Source organism: Mustelus asterias, chromosome 22, assembly GCF_964213995.1.
Source record: "Mustelus asterias chromosome 22, sMusAst1.hap1.1, whole genome shotgun sequence".
In the NCBI taxonomy this organism is placed as follows: domain Eukaryota; kingdom Metazoa; phylum Chordata; class Chondrichthyes; order Carcharhiniformes; family Triakidae; genus Mustelus; species Mustelus asterias.
Genome location: NC_135822.1, coordinates 74238540 through 74265020, shown reverse-complemented (window position 1 = coordinate 74265020; position 26481 = coordinate 74238540). Strand labels below are relative to the sequence as shown.

At 47.3% G+C, this 26481-nt stretch overlaps 1 protein-coding gene across 3 annotated transcripts in view; it reads right to left on the bottom strand.

The window, feature by feature from the left end:
- xpo7 (exportin 7) overlaps nucleotides 1-26481 on the bottom strand; it is a 134651-nt gene that overhangs the window by 2722 nt on the left and 105448 nt on the right. For all 3 annotated transcript variants that reach the window (XM_078239648.1, XM_078239647.1, XM_078239649.1), the window contains 8 exons: nucleotides 24348-24454; nucleotides 22896-22984; nucleotides 17161-17268; nucleotides 15404-15486; nucleotides 10786-11000; nucleotides 7517-7655; nucleotides 3750-3910; nucleotides 611-709 (listed from right to left, as the gene is read on the bottom strand). In XM_078239648.1, coding sequence (XP_078095774.1) covers nucleotides 611-709; nucleotides 3750-3910; nucleotides 7517-7655; nucleotides 10786-11000; nucleotides 15404-15486; nucleotides 17161-17268; nucleotides 22896-22984; nucleotides 24348-24454 — 1001 coding nt within the window. The remainder of the gene's footprint in view (nucleotides 1-610; nucleotides 710-3749; nucleotides 3911-7516; nucleotides 7656-10785; nucleotides 11001-15403; nucleotides 15487-17160; nucleotides 17269-22895; nucleotides 22985-24347; nucleotides 24455-26481) is intronic.

The window sequence follows — 26481 nt, the reverse complement described above, 5'->3', positions numbered from 1 at the left end:
GGCTGCCTAAGCACGGCATGCACTTGGGGCAAATCTCAGGCACAGCAACTTTCACACAGCTGCATAAAAAGCAGTGACTCCACATGGCTCTCCGTCACAGCATCGAACCAACTCCAGCACAGCAACATCTGGCGGCATTAACAGCTGACCCCTGACACTGTGCCTGAATCAGAGTAAGAAAGTTGGGGGCTGGGTGAAACAGGTTGGAGTGGAGTGACTTGTGTTCACCGCTGGGGGAGGGGGGGTGGCTTTAAGATGGGTCATTAAACCAAGGCCCTGTCTGCCGGTTCCAGTGGATGCCTGAAGAGCAGGGACATCGCCCAGTGGTGTGGAGAGTGTCCCAGCTCCAAACAGGATGACCCGCTCTTTCAGTTACTGCTGCTGCGTAAATATCGACTCTTGTGCTTGCCGACAAAACCCTTCAGAGAGCCAGCAGTTGGCTGTCAGGTCGTTTGGAACAGCAGAAATGTAACCTTTCTTCTTCATTTCCCTCGTCTTGTCGGAGGATTTGAAGTGAGGTAAAGTGTCGATCCAATGTAACTCTCAGCTTTGTCCACACCGACTGGAGCTTGGTGCCTAAGCTCAGAAATGTAATGGCCTCACAGCTCACCTTTTCGTTCAGGAGAATTAATCCAAGCAATGGGCGAGACATGGACCACTGATTCCTGCAGTCTTCAAAAATAATAATGTTCAGGACTGTGGACAGCATCTGTACAAAAAAAAGAACTGTAAAGAACTGGAAAAATGTTCAGACACAGCAACATTAATTCAGAAAGCAGCTTAAAGAAGCACTGGGAATTCATAAAGTACTAAGTCACCACACACCCTCAGAATCATACATCACTGAAAGAGGCCATTCAGTCCATCATGTCTGTACTAGCTCTTTGCTCGAGCTATCCATATTAATCTCATTCCTTCCCTTCGCTCTTTCCCCATAGAAATTGGACACAATTCTCAGCTGAAGCTGAACAAGTGATTTCGGAAGGTTTGGGAATAACGTTTGCATTTTTATTCTTTATCTGTTAGTGAGACCAAAAATCCCATTTGCTTCTTTCCCAGCCCTCTCAACGTACCTTGTGTGCACTCAACCCGGGCTTCCTATTCCTGAGCCCTCTTTCCCATTGTACCATTCAGTTCATATCGTCTCTCCTCCACCTACCTGCAGAATAGGAAGAACTTCACACTTCTCTGCATTAATCTTCACATGCCTCATACTTGCCGGATTCGTCTCTGCTCCAGTCAAATTTATTCAAAGTTTATTAAAGTTTTAATAAACTTTAATAAAAGTTACTTTATTAAATAACTTTTAATAAAGTTATTTATTAAATCTTAATAAAGTCACAAGTAAGGCTTACATTAACACTGCAATGAAGTTACTGTGAAATTCCCCTAGTCGCCACACTCCGGCGCCTGTTCGGGTCAATGTACCCTAATCGGCATGTCTGTGGAAGGAAACCGGAGCAGCTGGAGGAAACCCACGCAGACACAGGGAGAATGTGCAAACTCCACACTGACAGTGACCCAAGCCGGGAATTAAACCCTGAACCCTGGTGCTGTGAGGCAGCAGTGCTAACCACTGTGCCACCGTGCCACCCTCAATTAGAATCACTGTTACCAATATTTCTGTTTCATATTATCCTGTAAACACTGATGAGCTGAACATAGAATCTCGACAGTGCAGAAGGAGGCCATTTGGCCCATCGAGCGTGCACCGACCACAATCCCACCCAGGCCCTATCCCCATAACCCCACATATTTACCCTAGCTAGTCCTCCTGACACTAAGGGGCAACTTAGCTTGGCCAATCAACCTAACCCGCACATCTTTGGAGTGTGGAAGGAAACCGGAGCACCCGGAGGAAACCCACGCAGACACGGGGAGAACGTGCAAACTCCACACAGACAGTCATCCAAGCCGGGAATCGAACCTGGGTCCCCTGGTGCTGTGAGGCAGCGGTGTTAACCACTATACCACTCGACTGCACAGACAATTACCCGGAATTGAACCTGGGTCTCTGGCAGCAATGCTAACCACGATGACAACATGCCGATATATGGAATGTCTCAAAAGAGCAGTGCTCTGAACACTGACCAATGGGGAACCAGTGCATTTCTCCAATCCACCACCTTTCATCATTCAGTTCTACTTCCTGTTTTGTAAATTCTGTTTCCTTGTTGCTGACTCTGATTTATTTCTGTAATCTTGATGTTTTGGAGTCAGCATTGTGCCCATCACATATTGTTACAAACACTCAGCAATCTTTTCATGTAGAGAGGACGAAATCTTTGATCAAGAGCATGATATTTCCAAGCAGTTACATCTGTTCCCCGATTGACCAGAGCGATATAAGTAAAATTAAAGTTTATTTATTAGTGTCACAAGTAAGGCTTACATTAACACTGCAATAAAGTTACTGTGAAAATCCCCTCGTCACCACACTCCGGCACCTGTTCGGGTACACTGAAGGAGAATTTAGCCTGGCTGACGCACCCTAACCAGCACATCTTTCGGGCTGTGGGAGGAAACCGGAGCACCCGGAGGAAACCCACGCAGACACGGGGAGAATGTGTAGCCAAAAGAGAAAATGCTGGAAAATCCTAGCAGGTCTGGCAGCGTCTGGAAGGAGAGAAAAGAGCTGACGTTTCGAGTCCAGACGACCCTTTGTCAAAGCCAGGTCACCTGGACTCGAAACGACAGCTCTTTTCTCTCCTGACAGATGCTGCCAGACCTGCTGAGATTTTCCTGCATTTTCTCTTTTGGTTTCACATTCCAACATCCGCAGTAATTTGCTTTTCGGGAGAATGTGTAGACTCCACACAGACAGTGACCCTAGCCGGGAATTGAACCCAGGTCCCTGGTGCTGTGAGGTGGCAGTGCTAACCACTGTGCCACCATACCGCTGTGTGAGCAGCGAGAATGATCTGCTGTTGCCTGTGCCAAGTCTAGAAGAGACAGGATGAATTTAGTCGCTAAACCTCATAGCGACACTCCGTAACCAGTGCTACCTGAAAGCATTTCACTCCACATTTCTTGAGAGCTGCTGTAAGAGGAATCAACCAACTAGAATGTACGTTTATACTGTACGTTTAACACAGTAAAATGTCCCCAGGCATTTCACACCAACATTATCAAACGTGATTTGACACTGGACCACAGAATACTTAGTCGAGTAGTTGGCCAAATGCTTGGTTCAGGAGGCAACTTTGAAGACAGCGAGAGAGGCAGACAGGTTTTAGGGAAGTATTTCCAAGGGTTGGGGCCTAGATAGCTGAAAGCAAGACTGCCAAAGGTGGGAAGATTAAAGTCATGATGTGGAGATGCCGGCGTTGGACTGGGGTAAACACAGTAAGAGTTTTAACAACACCAGGTTAAAGTCCAACAGGTTTATTTGGTAGCAAAAGCCACTAGCTTTCGGAGCGCTGCCCCTTCGTCAGGTGGAGTGAAGATCTCCATGAGCAGACCTTGTGAGCAGATTTCCACTCCACCTGACGAAGGAGCAGCGCTCTGAAAGCTAATGGCATTTGCTACCAAATAAACCTGTTGGACTTGAACCTGGTGTTGTTAAAACTCTTACTGGAAAGATTAAAATCAGGGATACACAAGAAGTTGGAACTGGAGGAACCCCAGGAGCTTGGGAGTGGGTAGCGGGGGGTCTAGTGCTGGAAGAGATACAGAAATGGGGAGGGGGCAAGGTCGTGAGGGGATGAGTGGACCCTTTGTTAGGTTTTTCAGCCTCTGCTGGGACTCACCTGTTGAATCATTTCAGGGTGTTGCTGCATGATGTGTAGGAAGCGGTCACTCTCTTGGGACAGCGGTGTTGTTCGTTTCTTGGTGCTGCGAGATAGCTGCTTGAAGAGGTATGTTACAATGTGGTCCAGACTTGAGCAGCACCCTGTACAAACCATTGTGTCTGAAAACAGAACAGCCACAAACGTCACGGCCAGATTCCCTTTCACCTCATCTTCACACTGACTTCCTTCCAGCTCATACGACGATGATTTACACCACTGCGGTTAAACCTGTCGCCTCTGTTAACCTTCTGCAGTGGAACTGGACGGGGCTCCCCAGGGAACAAGCAAAGGCAAAATGTATGGAGGCCCTGGGCTCCAAACGTCAGGGTCCCCTTCTCAACCTTCCTGGTTGAGTCAAAGGGATGCAAAGCTTTGTGTTTGGCCCTGGCTTGGTGGCAGGGCTGCAGCCGGAAAGGGGACATCAGTCCGCCTTGGGCTCCACTCCAGAATTGTTCAGGTTGACTCCCTTAACCATCAACTCTTTCGCAGTATCCACAAGGCAGTGCAGCTATGTGCTGGTAGCTGGGAGTTTGGTGAGAGCCAGGGTGGATTCACATACCAATGGGCCAGTGGGCAACGTGTCTGGGCCAGCAGGCAACGTGTCTGGGCCAGCGGGCAACGTGTCTGGGCCAGCGGGCAACGTGTCTGGGCCAGCGGGCAACGTGTCTGGGCCAGCGGGCAACGTGTCTGGGCCAGCGGGCAACGTGTCTGGGCCAGCGGGCAACGTGTCTGGGCCAGCGGGCAACGTGTCTGGGCCAGCGGGCAACGTGTCTGGGCCAGCGGGCAACGTGTCTGGGCCAGCGGGCAACGTGTCTGGGCCAGCAGGCAACGTGTCTGGGCCAGCAGGCAACGTGTCTGGGCCAGCAGGCAACGTGTCTGGGCCAACGGGCAACGTGTCTGGGCCAGCGGGCAACGTGTCTGGGCCAACGGGCAACGTGTCTGGGCCAGCGGGCAACGTGTCTGGGCCAGCGGGCAACGTGTCTGGGCCAGCGGGCAACGTGTCTGGGCCAGCGGGCAACGTGTCTGGGCCAGCGGGCAACGTGTCTGGGCCAGCGGGCAACGTGTCTGGGCCAAACCACCTCCAAATTCCCCTGAAGCGTCATCCTGGGGGCCACGAGGGATCAGTTTCCACATGTCGCAATGAGGAGGCAGAGGTGGGGACTTGCTGAGGGACAGACAGTGTTCTGAATGGGAGAGACTCAAACGTTTGGCTCTCTGGTTCACTGCTGGTCAAGGGCGTTGCTGCCAGCGAGCACACCGACGTGAAAGAATGCCAACGCTTCACTCACACAACGGGCACAGCACATTAACCTGGTGGACACACATTCTTCACTATTTTCCATCCTTCATCCCCACACTGTCCGCTGAGGCTCAGTGGGTAGTTCTTTTGTCTTTAGTCAGAAGGTTTAAGTTTCACTTCAGAGACTGAAGACAGAGTCTAAGCTGAAAGTCTCAGTGCCAGAACTGGGGGAGTGCTGCACTGTCTGAGGAGCCATCTTTCAGAACGGAAACAAGGCACGTCCCATAGCACTGTTGGGGGAAAAGCAGAGCTCTCCCTGGTGCCCAGGCTATTACTGAACACTCAACCAACCAAACTAAATACAGTTTGTACATCTAGTCATGAAGACATTGTTAATTCAAGTCCACCTTCCCATTAATTTGTGCTAAACTCTAAGTTGCATTAACACGTCTGATTTCTCCTGCTGTGAAGGAGAAGAATCGAAACAGCCCTTTCCAGGCCCACAACATTCAAACAGAGATAAGTGAGTTCAGGCCACGGTACCAGAGCTACGCGGGGCCGACTGCCAGATGTGAAGAGCTGAAATTGTCAGTCCTGGGGGAGGTCCCAATACTTTAGTTCACCTGACTGCTAAACTCTCGAAACTGTTCACCAAGGAGAGGGGCCATGTTTTTGAGGAAGAGAAGGTGTTACAGGCTAATAGGCTGGAGGAAATAGTTGTTTGGAGGGAGGATGTACTGGCAGTTTTGAATAAACTGAAGGTCGATAAGTCCCCTGGGCCTGATGAAATATATCCGAGGATTCTTTGGGAGGCAAGGGATGAGATTGCAGAGCCTTTGGCTTTGATCTTTGGGTCCTCGCTGTCCACAGGGATGGTGCCAGAGGACTGGAGAGTGGCGAATGTTGTTCCTCTGTTTAAGAAAGTGAATAGAAATGACCCTGGTAGTTATAGACCAGTTAGTCTTACTTTGGTGGTTGGTAAATTGATGGAAAAGGTCCTTAGGGATGGGATTTACGACCATTTAGAAAGATGCGGATTAATCCGGGATAGTCAACACGGATTCGTGAAGGGCAAGTCGTGCCTCACAAATTTGATTGAATTTTTTGAGGAGGCAACTAAGTGTGTTGATGAAGGTAGGGCAGTTGATGTCATATACATGGATTTTAGTAAGGCGTTTGATAAGGTCCCCCATGGTCGGCTTATGATGAAAGTGAGGAGGTGTGGGATAGAGGGAAAGTTGGCCGATTGGATAGGTAACTGGCTATCTGATCGAAGACAGAGGGTGGTGGTGGATGGAAAATTTTCGGACTGGAGGCAGGTTGCTAGCGGAATGCCACAGGGATCAGTGCTTGGTCCTCTGCTCTTTGTGATTTTTATTAATGACTTAGAGGAGGGGGCTGAAGGGTGGATCAGTAAATTTGCTGATGGCACCAAGATTGGTGGAGTAGTGGATGAGGTGGAGGGCTGTTGTAGGCTGCAAAGAGACATAGATAGGATGCAAAGCTGGGCTGAAAAATGGCAAATGGAGTTTAACCCTGATAAATGTGAGGTGATTCATTTTGGTAGGACTAATTTAAATGTGGATTACAGGGTCAAAGGTAGGGTTCTGAAGACTGTGGAGGAACAGAGAGATCTTGGGGTCCATATCCACAGATCTCTGAAGGTTGCCACTCAAGTGGATAGAGCTGTGAAGAAGGCCTATAGTGTGTTAGCTTTTATTAACAGGGGGTTGGAGTTTAAGAGCCGTGGGGTTATGCTGCAACTGTACAGGACCTTGGTGAGACCACATTTGGAATATTGTGTGCAGTTCTGGTCACCTCACTATAAGAAGGATGTGGAAGCGCTGGAAAGAGTGCAGAGGAGATTTACCAGGATGCTGCCTGGTTTGGAGGGTAGGTCTTATGGGGAAAGGTTGAGGGAGCTAGGACTGTTCTCTCTGGAGCGGCGGAGGCTGAGGGGAGACTTAATAGAGGTTTATAAAATGATGAAGGGGATAGATAGTTCAGAGACTATTTCCTCGGGTGGATGGAGCTATTACAAGGGGGCATAACTATAGGGTTCATGGTGGGAGATATAGGAAGGATATCAGAGGTAGGTTCTTTACGCAGAGAGTGGTTGCGGTGTGGAATGGACTGCCTGCAGTGATAGTGGAGTCAGACACTTTAGGAACATTTAAGCGGTTATTGGATAGGCACATGGAGCACACCAGGATGATAGGGAGTGGGATAGCTTGATCTTGGTTTCAGATAAAGCTCGGCACAACATCGTGGGCCGAAGGGCCTGTTCTGTGCTGTACTGTTCTATGTTCTATGTCTATGAAATGGCCAGTGAGAGATGGGACAAGATGGTGCGCACTTACTCTTGTGTGAACACGAACCTATCTACGCCCAATTCCCATTCATTTTGGCTTGGTGATTAAACACAAAGTCGGGTTAAAAAGAAAATCTTCATCATTACTCTACTCCTTACTGTGTGATGACTTACCCAGTGCAGTAAGACCTTCTGAAATGGAGGAGAGAATGTACATGATAACATGAGGTTCCAGGCTGGCAATAAAATTCATGTGGTCCTGGGTGAGAACTTCTAACAAGGAGTAGTAGGACTGACTGAGCTTGGGGTAATCCTGGATGGGGAAAAAATAAATCAGAAAACAAGAGGAATGTTAAAATGCAGAAAGGCTAAGCGGAGATTCAACAGGGGTTTCTCTAAGAAGGAAGAGTTATTAATCAGTGTAGAAGAGCAGTGAGACCTGTTGGAGCATGGATAACCCTGGAACACCTGGAAAACAAGGACACCTATGTCAGACTCCTATTTATTGACTACAGCTCAGCCTTCAACACCGTTAGTCCTACAAAACCCATCTCCAAACTCCGTGGCCTGGGGCTTGGCTCCTCCCTCTGTGACTGGATCCTGAGCTTCCTAACTCACAGACCACAATCAGTAAGGATAGGCAACAACACCTCCTCCACGATCATCCTCAACACCGGTGCCCCACAAGGCTGTGTTCTCAGCCCCCTACTATACTCCTTATACACCTGTGCGGCCAAATTCCCCTCCAATTCGATTTTCAGGTTTGTTGATGACACCACCGTAGTGGGTTGGATCGCAAACAATAACGAGACAAAGTACAGGAATGAGATAGAGAATCTGGTAACTGGTGCGGCAACAATAATCTTTCCCTTAATGTCAACAAAACGAAGGAGGTTGTCATTGGCTTCAGGAAGCGTAAAGGAGAACATGCCCCTGTCGACATCAATAGGGATGAAGTAGAAAGGGTCGAGAGCTTCAAGTTTTTAGGTGTCCAGATCACCAACAACCTGTCCTGGTCCCCCCATGCCGACACTATAGTTAAGAAAGCCCACCAACGCCTCTACTTTCTCAGAAGACTTAAGGAAATTTGGCATGTCCGCTACGACTCTCGCCAACTTTAATATAGATGCACCATAGAAAGCATTCTTTCTGGTTCTATCACAGCTTGGTATGGCTCCTGCTCTGCTCAAGACCACACAGAACTACAAAAGGTCATGAATGTAGCCCAGTCCATCACACAAACCAGCCTCCCATTCATTGACTCTGTCTACACTTCGCGCTGCCTCAGCAAAGCAGCCAGCATAATTAAGGACCCCACACACCCTGGACATTCTCTCTTCCACCATCTTCCTTCGGGAAAAAGATACAAAAGTCTGAGGTCACGTACCAACCGTCTCAAGAACAGCTTCTTCCCTGCTGCTGTCAGACTTTTGAATGGAGCTACCTCACATTAAGTTGATCTTTCTCTACACCCTAGCTATGACTGTAACACTGCATTCTGCACTCTCTCCTTTCCTTCTCTATGAACGTTATGCTTTCTATAGTGCGCAAGAAACAATACTTTTCACTGTATGTTAATACATGTGACAGTAATAAATCAAATCAAATCAACAAAAATCAAAGTCTTGTGTCTTGTACACATCGGGACAGCTCGAAAGAAAATAACAACAGTAAAGGGAACAACAAGCTTTTGTTCAAATTCAAACCGGGCAGTTACACTCATTAGTTAAGGCATTGCCATGGGGAATGATCCAGGGAATGGCTCACCCCAAGCTTTCGTTTCATTGAAAAAGGCCCAAAATGCTTCTGCCTGACAATGCCAGGCCCCGGTGTGTATGGATATACGTCACTTCTAGCACGCACAAGTAAGCCACACTGATAATCCTCGGTTTTCAGTGTAATTCTCAGCACAATCAGGGTTATTTTACACAAGCGTTGGCAGTTAACTTTGGCAGTTAACTGTTCACTGGTGCCTACTCCATGCCAACGCCTGGAACAATCAGAGTCTACTTGCCAGACAATCAGCATTGTCTTCTCATGCAGTATAAATTGTTGTTCTCTATACTCTTGGTATTTTCTTGTGAGCTGTCCTGATGGATGCAGGATGAAAAGCTTTGATAGTGCATCTTTTTTCAGCAATACTCGATAGTCTGTTCGACCAATCGACTATTTCTACTGTCTCTTCTTTGTGAAGAAAGGCTGTGGTCCACAGACTGTCCCAGAAAATGCTGCCGCATTCCCACACGGTACAGAAAGAGTTTGGCCAAGTGACTCAGAGTTCTGAAGAACCGAGGTGTGGGGTGGGAGGAGGACATTTCTCTCATGGAAGGAAGTAACACAAGCAGAAAGCATGACAGTTAAGATGCAATGAGTTGCTGTAATCTTACACAAGAATCCCACATAGATGATTGACCTTCAAGACTATTGGGATGCAGGGATCAGTCAATCGAGTACAAGGGGCCGAGTGATAGATTCCTCCAACAACCCTCACACAGTTATCAATTACTCCAAGTGGGTTTAGCTGTGTGACTTGTACTGTCTCCTTGATAAACCTCACACCCCTGCCCACCAATAGCCACACTTTCAGATATATTCGTTCAGAGAAATATGTTCCGAAAACACAAGTACGCTACCCGATAAGTGACAAGTAAAATACGTGACACACAAATGCTAGACAAAGATAGTCTTCAATAAGTGTTGATCCAACCATTCTCCCCTTGACATTCAATGGTGTAACCATCACTGAATCTCTCACTCTCAATACCCTGGGGGTTACCATCGACCAAAACTGAACTGGACCCAGCCATATAAATATTGTGACTACAAGAGCAGGTTAGAGGCTGGAATACTGCGGCAAGTAACTCATCTCCTGGCTCTCCAAAGCCTATCCACCGTCGACAAGGCACAAGTCAGGAGTGTGATGAAATACTCTCCACTTGCCTGGATGGGAGCAGCTCCAACAGCACTCAAGAAACTTGCCACCATCCAGGACAAAGCAGCCCCGCTTGATTGGCACCCCATCTACAAACATCCACCCCCTCCATCCCCAATGATCAGTCTCAGCAGTGTGTCAAATCAAAAGATTCACTGCAAGAACTCACCAAGGCTCCTGAGGCAGCACTTTCCAAACCTACGACTGCTACTACCTAGAAGGACAAGGTCAACAGATGCATGGGAACACCACCACCTGCAAGTTCCCCTCCAAGGCATATCCCATCCTGACTTGGAAATATATCGCCGTTCCTTCATCATCGCTGGATCAAAATCCTGGAACTCCCTCCCTAACAGCACTGTGGGTGTACCTACACCGCAGCAACTGCAGCGGTTCCACATGATAGCTCACCTTCTCAAGGGCAATTAAGGATAGGCAATAAATACTGGCCCAGCCAGGGACACTCATACACTGTGAAGAAATGTAAAATACTGAGGGTAAGAACACGAACCAGTAAGTCACTGTGAGGGATTGACAGGAGGAGCTTAATGAATGTTTGCAAAGCATTATCGAGTGCGTCGTCACCATAGAGACGGAAGACCCCAAAGTTAACGTAGTTGCCACTGAGAGCTGCCTTTAACATGGAGAAGCAAATGGAAATTCCCTTCAGCTTCAGCCCGTAAACTTGGTCCTTTGGCACCTCTCCCAAAGTCAGGATACGGTTACCTGTTTGAACAAAACACAAGGAGAAAAAAGGTCACAGCTTCTTTTGCTTTTCCGAAATCTTCAACTATTTCACAGAGGTCATTATAGACAGGACGAGGCTATTTGTCCCATCGATCTGCCACAGCAATCTACTATCATTCTTTCAGAGCAACCAACTGAGTCACTCCCTGGGCTGCAAACCATCAGGTTCTGGTCACTGTGTGCCTGCTTATCCTGACAGTGAACTGTTTGCTTGCTTATCGTGACATCACCTTGCCCTGCAGTGATAGTTCCACTGGAATTAGTGCCCTGGATGAACCCCTGCTCTGCACCCCATCCTACTGATGATCTTGTGTCAGTGCACACTGAAGAACAAACCTACCTTTGGTGAATGAGAGAGGACCTACTGGAGTTGATGCCTGGAGGAAGGATATGTCACATCAGCAAAGCAGCAACTGTTCACCATATAGGGTGTTTGGTCGGACTCTGGTGGCTATGTCAGTGACTGCTAAGGCTATACCTGCACCCAGATAAATAGGACAAGATTCCACAGACGACAGAGTTTCGGGTGAGCTGCTCTTTTGGGATTTCCTTGTGTTTGCTCTCTGCTCCTGAAATGCTCTTCCGTTTGAAAGAGGCCACATGGTGTTTTATTTGGTTGTACCAGGTGTGCTTTGGTAAGTGAGTGCCAGACTTTCTGGGGAGCTGGCAGTGTCACAGTAATGTCACTGGATCAGTAATCCAGAGGTCCAGACTGATGTTCCAGGGACATGGGTTCAAATCTCACCAAGGCAGCTGGTGGAATTCAAATTCAATTAATAAATCCGGTATCGAAAGCTAGTCTTAGACCATGAAACTATCATCAATTGTTTTAAGAACCCACCAGGTTCAACAAAGTAAAAGTAAAGTTTATTTATTAGTCACAAGTAAGGCTTACATTAACACTGCAATGAAGTTACTGTGAAATTCCCCTAGTTGCCACACTCCGGCGCCTGTTCAGGTCAATGCACCCTAACCAGCACATCTTTCAGAATGTGGGAGGAAACCGGAGCACCCGGAGGAAACCCATGCAGACACGGGGAGAATGTGCAGACTCCACACAGACAGTGACCCAAACCGGGAATCGAATCCGGGTCCCTGGCGCGGTGAGGCAGCAGTGCTGACCACTGTGCTACCGTGTCCTTTAGGGAGGGAAATCAGCCACCCTTACCTGGTCTGGCCTACATATTTGAGGGAGACAAGAGTGGATCCAAGACTAGTGTTTTAAACTCAAATAAGGACAATTATGAGGGCATGGAAACAGAGCTGGCTAAAATGAAATGGAAAGTTAGGCTCAGGAACAGGACAGTGAAGATACACATTTCAGGAGAAAATTCAGAACATATCCATTCCAGTGAGAAAGAAAAAAACTCTAAGGGAATGCACCAACAATGGCTAACTCAGGAAGTTAACAATAGTACCAAGTTCAAGGATTCCACCAGGTTGAGTGGCAGGTCAGAAGATCGGACAGAACATAAAGAACAGCAGAGAATGACTAAAAGATTAAAGAGAAAGAAATTGGAGTTTGAAAGAAAGCAGTAAGAGTTTCTACGGGTATTTAAAAAGGAAAAAAGTTAAACGAGTGTTGATCCTGTAGAGTGTGAGACTGGGAAATTAATAATGTAAAATAAGTATATGGCGAATGAATAGAACAAATATTTGCATTGGTTTTCACTGTAGAGGATACAAATAACTTCCCAGAAGTAAGTCTGCATCAAGAGGTGAAAGCGAGGGAGGAACTTAGAATAATTACAATGACCAGGGAAAGGGTACTGAGAAAATTATTCAAATTATAGGTTGACAAGTCCCTCGTGGACTTTATCCGATGATGTTAAAAGAAGTGGCTGCTGAGAGAGGACATTTCCCTAGATCCTGGAACAGTCCCATCAGATTGGAACATAGCGAATGTAACTCCTCCATTAAAGAAAGGAGGCAGACAGAAAGCAGGAAACTACAGGCCAGTTAGCTTTGCAGCATCTACAGTGGTTTGCTTTCGTGTGGGTAGGATGATTGCTCAATGGTTGGCTGACTCACTCCTCTTTGCTCCCAGACTGACGTTCGAAGTCTCCTGAAGGCGACACTTGCGTTGCCAATTCTTGCCTGTGTCTCATCGTTAACATAGATAACCTGAGGGAGTGAACAGCTTAAGGGCACTTATCCATCACTTCTGGTCATGGACTAAAATCTTGGGTTCACGGCAGGGCTTTCCTGCAGCAGGCTGGTACATGACTTCAGTTTCCTTCATGATTGTGAGACCAAGGTTATGGCATGCGTTCTGAATAAGTCTATGCTGCATTGCATGTCTGGCTCTGAACTAGCTGTGCGTGCACAGTCACTGGCACAAGAGAAATCACGAACCAGGTCCTTGGAGTCCTTGGTCTTTACCTGGAGTCATCTCAGACAGAGCAGTTCCCCCGATATACCTGATTCCAATGTCAGAATCACCATCGGATGATGCCAGTGGTGAGGCAGACGGAGAAAAATATGCCAAAGATTGAGGCAGATCCGAGTCAAGATGCTTGAATAAGATAGATTCTGGTGAAGATTGTGGCTGTGATGGAAAGTAGTTAGATTCCTCTCCGACTGTTGCAAGCTCATTACAAACTGAATGATACTATCAGCCAGCACGCATTCCCGTTTAACTCCATTAGTGACTGGGCATGGATCAGAAACTGTAATCGAGGTCTTAGGTGAGCATCGTGGACTGTAAAACCATGATGATGAATTTCCCAGGGCAGCTGAATTTCTCCATGAACTTTCAGAGGCTCTCACTATTGTGTTAAAGGCCTTGGTAGGATCAACAAACATGGTGTAGAAGCTCATGTCCTTGGCATTTCTCCTGGAGATGTCTAATGACAAACACCGGGTCAGTGGGAGGCACTTGGGAGCTAGTGTCAGCTCAACTGAGTACAGCTTCCCTGGCAGACACAGGCTCCTGCCATTATCAGAGGCCATTATTCTGAGTATGATCAAACGGTGGTCCCTGGACCTTGTCTGAAATCACGCTGACTCTTGAATCCTTGAATTTGGCACAGGTTTAAGGTGCGAGGGGCAAGGTTTAAAGGAGATGTACGAGGCAGATTTTTTACAGAGGGTGATGGATGCCTGGAACTCATTGCCGGAGGAGGTAGTGGAAGCGGATACGGCCGTGACCTTTAAGGAGTGTCTGGACAAATACATGAATAGGATGGGAATAGAGGGATATGGTCCCCGGAAGGGTCGGGGGTTTTAGTTCAGCCGGGCAGCATGGTCAGTGCAGGCTTGGAGGGCCGAAGGGCCTGTTCCTGTGCTGTAATTTTCTTTGTTCTTTTGAGGCAGATCCGAGTCAAGATGCTTGAATAAGATAGATTCTGGTGAAGATTGTGGCTGTGATGGAAAGCAATTAGATTCCTCTACAATTGTTGCAAGCTCATTACAAACTGAACGATACTATCAGGATACTCCTGCAATCCCGGCAGTGAGCAAGGGTCAGAGGATTAATGTAAGAGTGTAATCCTGTGTGCTTCCGACCAGTCCATGTGCAGTAATGTCAAGCTGTGCAATTATCCTGTGTCACAAGATGAAGTAAATGTTGTTGGCAACAATACCCTTAATGCATGATGGTCAGAATTAATCATTCACAAAGTGGCATCTGATAACCTGGGGCAGGCAGTGGTGTGGTAATGTCACTGGACCAGAGGCCCAGGGGACTGGGTTCAAATCCCATGACAGCTGGTGGAATTTAAACTCAATTAATAGGTCTGGAACGCAAAGCTGGTTTTAGGAATGAGACTGTTATCGATTGCCATAAAAGCCCATCCAGTTCAATAACTTGCTTTAGGGAAGGAAATCTGTTGCCCTTCACGTGACTCTAGATCCTAAACCGCCCTCTGAAAAGGCCGAGCAAGCCATTCAGTTCAAGGGCAACAGAAGCTGGCCATGCCAGAGAGAGACCCACATCCCACGGACGAACAAATTTAAAAAGCTTACAGCCCGTGGCAATCTGTGCGAGTGTTACAGAGCTCACGTTCTTGCTCTGAGCCCAGTGATTAGCCAGTGTCTCCACAGAGGATGCATCGATTTATGGGCACCATGGAAGAGATTCAGGTCTCGGGGGCAGGGCAGGGCAGAGCATGGCATCATGCTGCTCTCGGGCACTGAAGCAGTGAGGAGTAAACAGAGCTTTAGCAGCAAGAGGAGTTGTCAACAGGGAGGAGATATTTAGCAGAACCTTAACCAATGCAGCAAGGGGGCACATTCACAACTGTATCGTGAGCAAGTTCACATAGTGGCTGAAGAAAATCTAGAGCAGCATACAGAGGGCGAGCATCAGCTGGGGAGGGACACAGGGAAAGACGAGTAAAGACAATCACAACAGAGTTAGAGCAAAGTTAAATCACACTGACCGTAGGTTGTAATCATTTTGCTGGTCTCTCGAAAAAGGAGAATCCCATTTGGAGAAGACACGTCAAACTGTAGCCGCTGCGACCTGCAAGGGGCGGGGGGCAGCAAAAAGGTCAATTCTAACATTGCAACGTCTGGATGCAAACCTCATCACCAAGGAGAAATCAAACATTTCAAGCACCGCGTTCTGCAGCAAAGCTGGTCAGATCTCAACCCAAGCAGAGCGTCAGGGTGTCGGGATGGCTGGCGAAATGTAACGAGCGGGGTGCCGCAGGGGTCAGTCCTCGGACCTCAACTATTTACAATCTATATAAATGATCTGCAAGCAGGGACGGAGTGTAACGTAGCAGAATTTGCGGATGACACAAAAATAGGTGGGAAAAATGTTATAGACGGATTTGGATAGGTGAGGAGAATGGGCCAAAATTTGGCAGATGGAGTTTAATGTGGATTCGTGAGGTTGTCCATTTTGGCAGAAAAATAGAAAGGCAAATTATTACCGAAATGGAAAGCAGGTTCAAAATGCATCTGGGCAGAGGGATCTGGGTGTCTGTGTTCATGAACTTTAAAAGTTTATTTATTAGCCACAAGTAGGCTTACATTAACACTGCAATGAAGTTTCTGTGAAAATCCCCTCGTCACCACACTCCAGCGCCTGTTCGGGTTCACTGAGGGAGAATTTAGCATGGTCAATGCACCCTAACCAGCACATCTTTCGGACTGTGGGAGGAAACAAGAGCACCCGGAGGAAACCCACGCAGACACGGGGAGAAAGTGTAAACTCCACACAGACAGTGATCCAAGCTGGGAATCGAACTGGGTTCCTGGCGCTGTGAGGCAGCAGTGCTAACCACTGTGCCACCGTGTCACCCCACAAATCGCAGAAAGATGCAGCATGTAATAAAAAGGCTAATGGGATGTTGGCCTTTATTGCAAAGGGACTGGAGTATTGAGTAGAGAAATGTTGTTGTAATTGTATAGGGTGTTGGTGAGACCACAGCTGGAGTATTGTGTCCAGTTTTGGTCTCCTTATTTGAGGGAGGATTTGGTGGCATTGGAGGCAGTTCAGAGGAAGTTCACCAGATTGATTCCGGGGATGAAAGGGTTGACGTATGAGGAAAGATTAAACAGTTTGGGCTTGTACTCGCTGGGGTTTAGAAGGATGAGAGGGGATCTGATCGAGGTACATAAAATATTAAAAGGGATTGATAAAGTAAATGTAGACCAAATGTTTCATCTTGAGGGGCAATCTCGAACAAGAGGTCGCAGGTATGGGTTGAGAGGCGGTAGATTTAAAACTGAGATGAGGAGGAACTACTTCTCGCAGAGGGTGGTGAATTTGTGGAACTTGCTGCCCCAGAGCGCGGTTGAGTCTGAATCGTTGAATGGGTTCAAGAAGGAGATAGGTATATTTCTAATAAAAAGGGATAAGGGGATATGGGGAAGAGGTGGGGAGGTGGATTTGAGACCAGGGAGAGATCGGCCATGATCTGATTGAATGGCGGAGCAGGCTCGAAGGGATGAATTTGCCAACTTCTGCTCCTAATTCCTATGTCCCTGTGTTCCAAACAATACCATTCACATCAAAAAGACATGGTGAAATCTCCAAGGCATGGTTAGAGCAGAGACAGCTCTACTGTACTGTGCGCACATCACAGTAATACCACAGTAAAGTGTCAAACCCCATTTTCACAACTTCCTCACACTGATAGATCTGGTTGAAGGGCAGGGGAGAGTCATGTCCAGAGGGCTACTTTACCTGTTATGGACCAGTTCAGCCATCAGTTTGAGGATGGGTGTGGTGCATGCTGGGTCATGATACCAAAGTTCGACAACACGCTGAAGTATTGGCATGTAGGTGGGATAGCTGTCAGCACACAAGTTAAGGAAATTACGTCAAGAGTTCAAACAAATATCTATCATTGGAACTTGACTCAACGTTCGAGGAAACAAGGGAGAAAGAAGGTTAGATTTAAAGGGCTTCAATATTTCCTTACGTAATATCAATGACTGCATTGAAGTGACTGACTGGAAGGTAAAAGCCTGCATTTACAGAGCAATTATCACCTCTCTCACAAACCTCTCTCAGTGCCTCATGAACAATTACTGCTCAACTCACCGTTACTTAGGCAACCATGAAAACCATTTTGTACACAGCAAGATCTCACAGGTGGGAAGTAAACAAGCAGTCTGTCTGTCCTCAGCAATATTGCTCGCAGGAGAAATATCGCCCAAGACATCAGGAGAACTATCTACCCGGTACTTGAAGAGTGGTCTGGGATCTTTAACATTCTCAGCAACAGGGAATCGGGGTCTTGATGCTTCATCCACAGTGCCCCTTCAGCGCTGTATCTCCAATAGAATCCTAGAATCCCTACAGTGCAGGCCATACGGCCCATCACGTCTGCACGGACCACAATCCCACCCATGTCCTATTCCCATAACACCACATATTTACACTGCTAATCCCCACAACACGAGGGTCAATTTATCATGGCCAATCAACCTAACCCACATACCTTTTGGACTGTGGGAGGAAACCGGAGCACCCGGAGGAAACCCACACAGACATGGGGAGAACGTGCAGACTCCACACAGACAGTGACCCGAGGCTGGAATTGAACCCGGGTCCGTGGCGCTGTGAGGCAGCAGTGCTAACCACTGTGTCACTGTGCCGCCCCAATAGTGCAGCTCTCTCTCTGTTCCAACATATTGGCCCTCCGTCAGTGCAGCTTTCTTTCAGTATTCATCTCTGACAGTGTAAGTGCCTCTTTATCGGCTGGAGTCTCTGGAGTGGGACTCGAACCCACAACCTTTCTGTTCAGAGTTGAGTGTATTACCAGACAAGGCTTCAGCTTAAAGATCAGTAATAATTCTAAAACAGGAGAATACTGTTGTGATTATTCCCATGTGGGAATGTCATTGAAAAGCTCAGATTTAAGTGTCTTTGGGATAGACAGATGTTTTGTCTCTCACGGAGTCAGTGGATGCGGACGGAAAAGTGTAGTTGAAGCCCCAGACCAGCCATAAGGGTCAAGAACTTCCAAGTTTTTAGGTGTCCAGATCATCAACAACCTGTCCTGGTCCCCCCATGCCGACACTATAGTTAAGAAAGCCCCACCAACGCCTCTACTTTCTCAGAAGACTAAGGAAATTTGGCATGTCAGCTATGACTCTCACCAACTTTTACAGATGCACCATAGAAAACATTCTTTCTGGTTGTATCACAGCTTGGTATGGCTCCTGCTCTGCTCAAGACCGCAAGGAACTACAAAAGATCATGAATGTAGCCCAATCCATCACGCAAACCAGCCTCCCATCCATTGACTCTGTCTACACTTCCCACTGCCTCGGCAAAGCAACCAGCATAATTAAGGACCCCTTGCACCCCGGACATTCTCTCTTCCACCCTCTCCCGTCAGGAAAAAGATACAAAAGTCTGAGGTCATGTACCAACCGACTCAAAAACAGCTTCTTCCCTGCTGCTGTCAGATTTTTGAATGGACTGACCTTGCATTAAGTTGATCTTTCTCTACACCCTAGCTGTGACTGTAACACTACATTCTGCACTCTCCTTTCCTTCTCTATGAACTGTATGCTTTGTCTGTACAGCACGCAAGAAATAATACTTTTCACTGTCTGTTAATACATGTGAAAGTAATAAATCAAATCAAATCAAATAATCATGGTGATGACAGAACAGGTTTAATGAGCTGCCTGGTTTGCTTCTGCCCCTATGTATTTGAGAAGGTGACCAAAGAGGTGGATGAGGGTAAAGTGGTTGATGTGGTGTATATGGATTTCAGCAAAGCGTTTGATAAGGTTCCCCATGGTAAGCTTTTGCAAAAAATACAGACACATGGGATTGAGGGTGATTTAGTGGTTTGGATCAGGAATTGGCTAGATGTAAGAAAATAGAGGGTGGTGGTTGATGGGAAATATTCATCCTGGAGTTCAGTTACTAGTGGTGTACCGCAAGGATCTGTTTTGGGGCCACTGCTGTTTGTCATTTTTATTAATGACCTGGATGAGGGCGTGGAAGGATGGATTAGTAAATTTGCGGATGACACTAAAGTCGGTGGAGTTGTAGACAGTGCGGAGGTGATTCACTTTGGAAGGAGTAACAGGAATACAGAGTACTGGGCTAATGGTAAGATACTTGTAGTGTGGATGAACAGAGGGATCTGGGTGTCCATGTGCATAGATCCCTGAAAGTTGGCACCCAGGTTGATAGGGTTGTTAAGAAGACGTACGGTGTGTTAGCTTTTATTGGTAGAGGGATTGAGTTTCGGAGCCAGGAGGTCATGCTGCAACTGTACAAAACTCTGGTGCGGCCGCATTTGGAGTATTGCGTACAGTTCTGGTCGCCGTATTATAGGAAAGATGTGGAAGTGTTGGAAAGGGTGCAGAGGAGATTTACCAGGATGTTGCCTGGTATGGTGGGAAAATCGTATGAGGAAAGGCTGAGGGGCTTGAGGATGTTTTCGTTAGAGAGAAGAAGGTTAAGATGTGACTGAATAGAGGCATACAAGATGATCAGAGGATTAGATAGGGTGGATAGTGAGAGCCTTTTTCCTCGGATGGTGATGGCTAGCACGAGGGGACATAGCTTTAAATTGAGGGGTGAGAGATATAGGACAGATGTTAGAGGTAGGTTCTTTACTCAGAGAGTGGAAAGGGCATGGAATGCCCTGCCTGCAGCAGTAGTGGGCTCGTCAACATTAAGAGCATTCAAATGGTCATTGGATAAACATATGGATGATATTGGAATAGTGTAGATTAGAGGGGCTTTAGATTGGTACCACTGGTCGGCGCAACATCGAGGGCCGAAGGGCCTGTACTGCGCTGTAGTGTTCTATGTTCTATTTATGTGCTTATATTTTTTGCTCCAAAATGACTGAGATTTATATCATCGCATCCAGTTTTGTGAAGGGAAGGTGTTCTCTGAGAAATATATAAATCTGAACAGATCCTTTTACTCCTCCCTGGGCTGTGGTGTCAGTGATATCTATCCCCTGTGGGTTGCTACACCATTTCAGAGGGCAGTTTACAGCCAACCAACTTGCTGTGGCTCTGCAGTCACATGCTGGTCAGACCGGGTAAGGATGGCAGATTTCCTTCACTAAAAGGACATTTAGTGACCGAGGGTTTTTACGACAATGGTTTCATGGTCATCATTCGACTAATTTTTTCAATTCCAGATTTCATTAATTGAATTTAAATTCCACCGGCTGCCATGGTGGGATCTGAGCCCGTGTCCCCAGGGCATTAGCCTGGGCCTCTGCATCACTAGTCCAGGGATGTTACCACCACTCCACTGCCTCCCCCGAAAAAGCTTTTCCCTCGAGTTTAAAACTTTGGTAGCCAAGAAATCACTGTTACTGGCAGACACTGAACATTTTCCCCTGATGGAGAGCGGATATCTTTACAGGTTACAACAACAGAGGAACACTCCATTGTTCTGAAAGTTTCCAAGCTCGTGTGTCTAGATTTGTTGAAATTTGGGAAGACTTCCCTCCTGTCAGCACAGCGGGAGAACGAGTTTAGACTTGTGACTGGATCTGCTGAAATCCTTGACCTACTTCCCACACTCGCTTCCATGTCACCACCACAAACACTGGTTAGAAAGGACAGGGCGATCTTTAAATAGATCACAGACTAAACCGTCTGGCGATGGCGCTCTCAAGCTATCAGTAGCCATAGATGGACAGATGCTCGTCAGCTGCCTGCCAGTTGACCCCTTTCACTCACACAGGGGCAGAAGAGAGCATTCACAGCAGCAGCTTTGCATCTTGCAGCCTGAATCCGGATCTATGAACTTGAAACCGGAGTGAGATTTCTGACAGGAGATAATCTAACTCGCTTCGCTTTGGAATCGGTTTGGCTTCAACGTATGCTTTACGTTGCACGGGTTCAGTGTTGGCGGAAAGCCCAAGTCCCTTTGTGTTGACACTAAAGCAATGTGAAGGCACTGAAGTGATCAGGGTGCCTTTAAGCAACACATGAAGCCGTTTTATCTGTTTGTGTGTTTGTTGAGTCAATAATCATTCTCGCCTGCGCAGATCACAGACAGCCCACAGGGACCAGAGGAGTCCTCTTTAATCCCCGTCAGTAAACTGTGTTTAAAAGTGTGTCACATTGGGTTCATCTCCAACATGGGCTGCAGACAGTTGTCCACCCATCGCAAGAAACAAAATCATTCCAGTGGGTTGTGTGTAAGTCCTGGCTTCATGCCACCTCGGAGTCACACAGTGCACAGGCCAGGCGATGTGCCGTGGCCTCTCTCAGACGGTTACTGCACTCACCTGTATCCACGCACTGCTTCGCAACTACACAAAACAGACAGAGCAGAACTCAAACCAAAATCCAAAAATACAGCTGCCCTCTTTCCAGTTAACCTCGGAATCCATATATATATCCATATATTATATATATATATACACAATGTATATTTCACAATATACATTAACCATTTGGAGGAAGGAACTGAAGGCACTGTTGCTAAGTTTGCAGATGATGCAAAGATATGTAGAGGGACAGGTAGTATTGAGGAAGCAGGGGGGCTGCAGAAGGACTTGGACAGGTTCGGAGAGTGGGCAAAGAAGTGGCAGATGGAATACAATGTGGAAAAGTGTGAGGTTATGCACTTTGGAAGGAGGAACGGAGGATAGACTATTTTCTAAATGGGAAAATGCTTAGGAAATCAGAAACACAAAGGGACTTGGGAATCCTTGTTCAAGATTCTCTTAAGGTTAACGTGCAGGTTCAGTTGGCAGTTAGGAAGGCAAATGCAATGTTAGCATTCATGTCGAAAGGGCTAGAATACAAGAGCAGGGATGCACTTCTGAGGCTGTATAAGGCTCTGGTCAGACCCCATTTGGAAAATTGTGAACAGTTTTGGACCCCATATCTAAGAATGGATGTGCTGACCTTGGAAAAGGTCCAGAGAAAGTTCACATGAATGATCCCTGGAATGAAGAGCTTGCTGTATGAGGAACGGTTGAGGACTCTGGGTCTGTACTCGTTGGAGTTTAGAAGGATGAGGGGAGATCTTATTGAAACTTACAGGATACTGCGAGGCCTGGATAGAGTGGACGTGGAGAGGACGTTTCCACTAGTAGGAAAAACTAGAACCAGAGGGCACAACCTCAGGCTAAAGGGACGATCCTTTAAAACAGAGATGAGGAGGAATTTCTTCAGCCAGAGAGAGGTGAATCTGTGGAACTCTTTGCCGCAGAAGGCTGTGGAGGCCAGGTCATTGAGTGTTTTTAAGTCAGAGATAGATGGGTTCTTGATTAATAAGAGGATCAGGGGTTATGGAGAAAAGGCAGGAGAATGGAAATGAGAAAAATATCAGCCAGGACTGAATGGTGGAGCAGACCCAATGGGCTGAGTGGTCAAATTCTGCTCCTAAGTCTTATGGTCTATGGTCTTACGGAATCCAAGTCACAGATTTCTCGGCTTTCAATTCTCGACAAACACCAAAAAGGATACATCCAGTCAAAGAGCATCATAAAACTGGTCTTCGCGTTGAAAGCAAAGGCGATTCCCCTCAGATCTCTCACCAAACCAACCAGTGTTCGCTGTGCGTAAATAAACATTAAAGAGTACAATGAAATAAACACGTCTGCCCTCTCCATAACCCTCGACACCCCTGTAGACAACAGAGTCTGGGTGAGTTTGACAGAATGTTTGCCCAAGGAGTCAAAGGTGATGGGGGACAGGGAGGAAAGTGGAGTGAAGGGCACAGTGAGATCAGAGAATCCCTACAGTGCAGAAGGAGGCCATTCGGCCCATCGAATCTGCACTGTCCACAATCCCACCCAGTCCCTATCCTGAAGATCAGCCGTGATCTTACTGAATGGTGGAGAAGGCTCGAGGGGCCATATCGCCTACTGCACTTAGTTATGAATCGATTATTTTTTTTATAGGTTGTTATATACTGAGGAACAGTGCTATCTTGGGGAAATTACTCATCCTTCGAATGCATCTCAAAGCATATCATCTGCTCAATACTCCTCCCAGAAACAAAGTAGCCTGGGTTCGAATTGAATTAACGGGAGGTAGCTTCGTGACTAACCCATTGTACGTAGAGGCATCGACACTACTCACACTGTTAGGTCAAGTCACTCCCCCAGTCAAACATAAATCAGGTGATAAAATGGGAATGGATTTGGAAGTAGATCTTAGTTGGGTTCTACAAAGGTGTTAATGGGAAATTGCTTCACACAGATCAACCAAATGGGGTCAAAGCTACAGAACTAAGTTATCATAGAACCTTACTGTGCAGAAGGAGCCAATTCAGCCCATCGAGTCTGCACCGACCACAATCCAATCCAGGCCCTATTCCCGTAACCCCACACATTTACCCCGCTAATCCCCCTGACACTAAGGGGCAATTTAGCATGGCCAATCAACCTAACCCGCACATCTTCGGACTGTGGGAGGAAACCGGAGCACCCGGAGGAAACCCACGCAGACACGGGGAGAATGTGCTGACTCCGCACAGACAGTGACCCAAGCCGGGAATCAAACCCGGGTCCCTGGCACTGTGAGGCAGCAGTGCTAACCACTGTGTCACCGTGCCGCCCCGGGTCCCTGGCACTGTGAGGCAGCAGTGCTAACCACTGTGTCACCGTGCCGCCCCGGGTCCCTGGCACTGAGAGGCAGCAGTGCTAACCACTGTGTCACCGTGCCACCCCGGGTCCCTGGCACTGTGAGGCAGCAATGCTAACCCACTGTGTCACCGTGCCACCCCGGGTCCCTGGCACTGTGAGGCAGCAGTGCTAACCCACTGTGCCACCGTGCCACCGCGGGTCCCTGGCACTGTGAGGCAGCAGTGCTAACCCACTGTGCCACCGTGCCGCATCTACTCCTCATACAATTCTGTAACAGCAGCAGTTTGCTTGAAGCATTTTGAGGTTGAGGGATTGGAAAGAGCTGTACCTTAGCGTCTTGTTCATTGAAGGTGTTTGAGTTAAACATTTGTGCCACTGTTTCAAACGCTGCAGTTAGAGGGAGCATGAATTGCTCAAACTGGTCTTCATCTTCGCCTGTGGGATTAAACACAGGAGCCCCATGAGTTACTCAGAAGGCTGTTTATGAAACACTGACTTTCTCACATCCTCTTCTGAAGTTGCTGACTCTTTCTCAGTTGCTGACTGGTATCCCTCCCAAGTGTGAGTGGATGAGTCGGCCTTCAAAATGGCTGCGTGTGTCAGAGTCAAGCCACATTCTGCGTTCACCTGGGGCACAGCCACTTCAGTCAGGGCCATGGGGGAATGAGGGCTGAGTTAAAGCCCTCAGAATCAATGCCTGTCACATTCTGCCCTCTACATCCCAGCTGACCATCCTGCTCAAGCAATCAAACTGCAGATGCCGAGATATTCTGCATGGTCCCCTGCTTCCTCTCTCTCAGCGATTTGCTGAAATGTTGTGCTCAAACCCTCTGCCCTCCCAGGATGGGACAACCTCTTATCCACAACTCCCTCTGCTCCATGTGTTCAGACATGGCCTCGTTCCCTCTGTCCCACTGACCTTCCCTCTTTCAACAACCTCCTCAAAATATTTCTCTCTCTACTGTGCTCCCAGCCTCTCATAACCCTACGACTCTCACCAACTTTTACAGATGCACAATAGAAAGCATTCTTTCTGGTTGTATCACAGCTTGGTATGGCTCCTGCTCTGCTCAAGACCGCAAGGAACTACAAAAGGTCATGAATGTAGCCCAACCCAACACATTTCCCACTGCCTCGGCAAAGCAGCCAGCATAATTAAGGACCCCACGCACCCTGGACATTCTCTCTTCCACTTTCTTCCTTCGGGAAAAAGATACAAAAGTCTGAGGTCACGTACCAACCGACTCAAGAACAGCTTCTTCCCTGCTGCTGTCAGACTTTTGAATGGACCTACCTTGCATTAAGTTGATCTTTCTCTGCACCCTAGCTATGACTGTAACACTACATTCTGCACTCTCCTGTTTCCTTCTCTATGAACGGTATGCTTCGTCTGCATAGCGCGCGAGAAACAATACTTTTCACTGTATGTTAATACATGTGACAATAATAAATCAAATCAAAATTCTACTGCCCCAGCTGAGGTACCACATTTGGAGTGTGTGTGGATCTGATACAGGGCAGCATAGCCCTGACTCTCTGACCATTGCTCCGGGGCTGAGAGTGTAGAATTTACCTAGTGAAGCGTTTGGATGTCTTCCCCACGCTTGGAAATAGAGAACTGTGAGCAGCAGTAGATATCAGCATTGAGAGAGAATTTACTAGCTGGTTGTGAGGACATGAATTCTTTACTTTGGATGTAAGGAGAGGCTGGATAGACTGGGACTTTTTTCTCTGGACCGTAGAAGGCTGAGGGGGTGATCTTATAGAGGTCTATAAAATAATGAGGGGCATAGATCAGCTAGATCGTCAATATCTTTTCCCAAAGGTAGGGGAGTGTAAAACCAGAGGGCATGGACAGAATGGATAGTCAGAAGCTTTTTCTCAGGGTGGAAGAGTCAATTACTAGGGGGCATAGGTTTAAGATGCGAGGGGCAAGGTTTAAAAGAGATGTGTGAGGCAAGTTTTTTTACACAGAGGGTGGTGGGTGCCTGGGCCTCACTGCCGGGGGAGGTGGTGAAAGCAGATTCAATAGTGAGTTTTAAGGGGCGTCTTGACAAATACATGAATAGGATGGGAATAGAGGGATAAGGCCTCTGGAAGGGTAGGGGGTTTTAGTTCAGTCGTGCAGCATGGTCAGTGCAGGCTTGGAGGGCCGAAGGGCCTGTTCCTGTGCTGTAATTTTCTTTGTTCTTTAGGTTTAAGGTGAGAGGGGAGAGATACAAAAGTGTCCAGAGGGGCAATTTTTTCACACAGAGGGCGGTGAGTGTCTGGAACAAGCTGCCAGAGGTAGTAGTGGAGGCGGGTACAATTTTGTCTTTTAAAAAGCATGTAGACAGTTAGATGGGTAAGATGGGTGTAGAGGGATATGGGGCAAACGCGGGCAATTGGGACTAGCTTCGGAGTTTTAAAAAAAGGGCGGCATGAACAAGTTGGGCCGAAGGGTCTGTTTCCGTGCTGTAAAC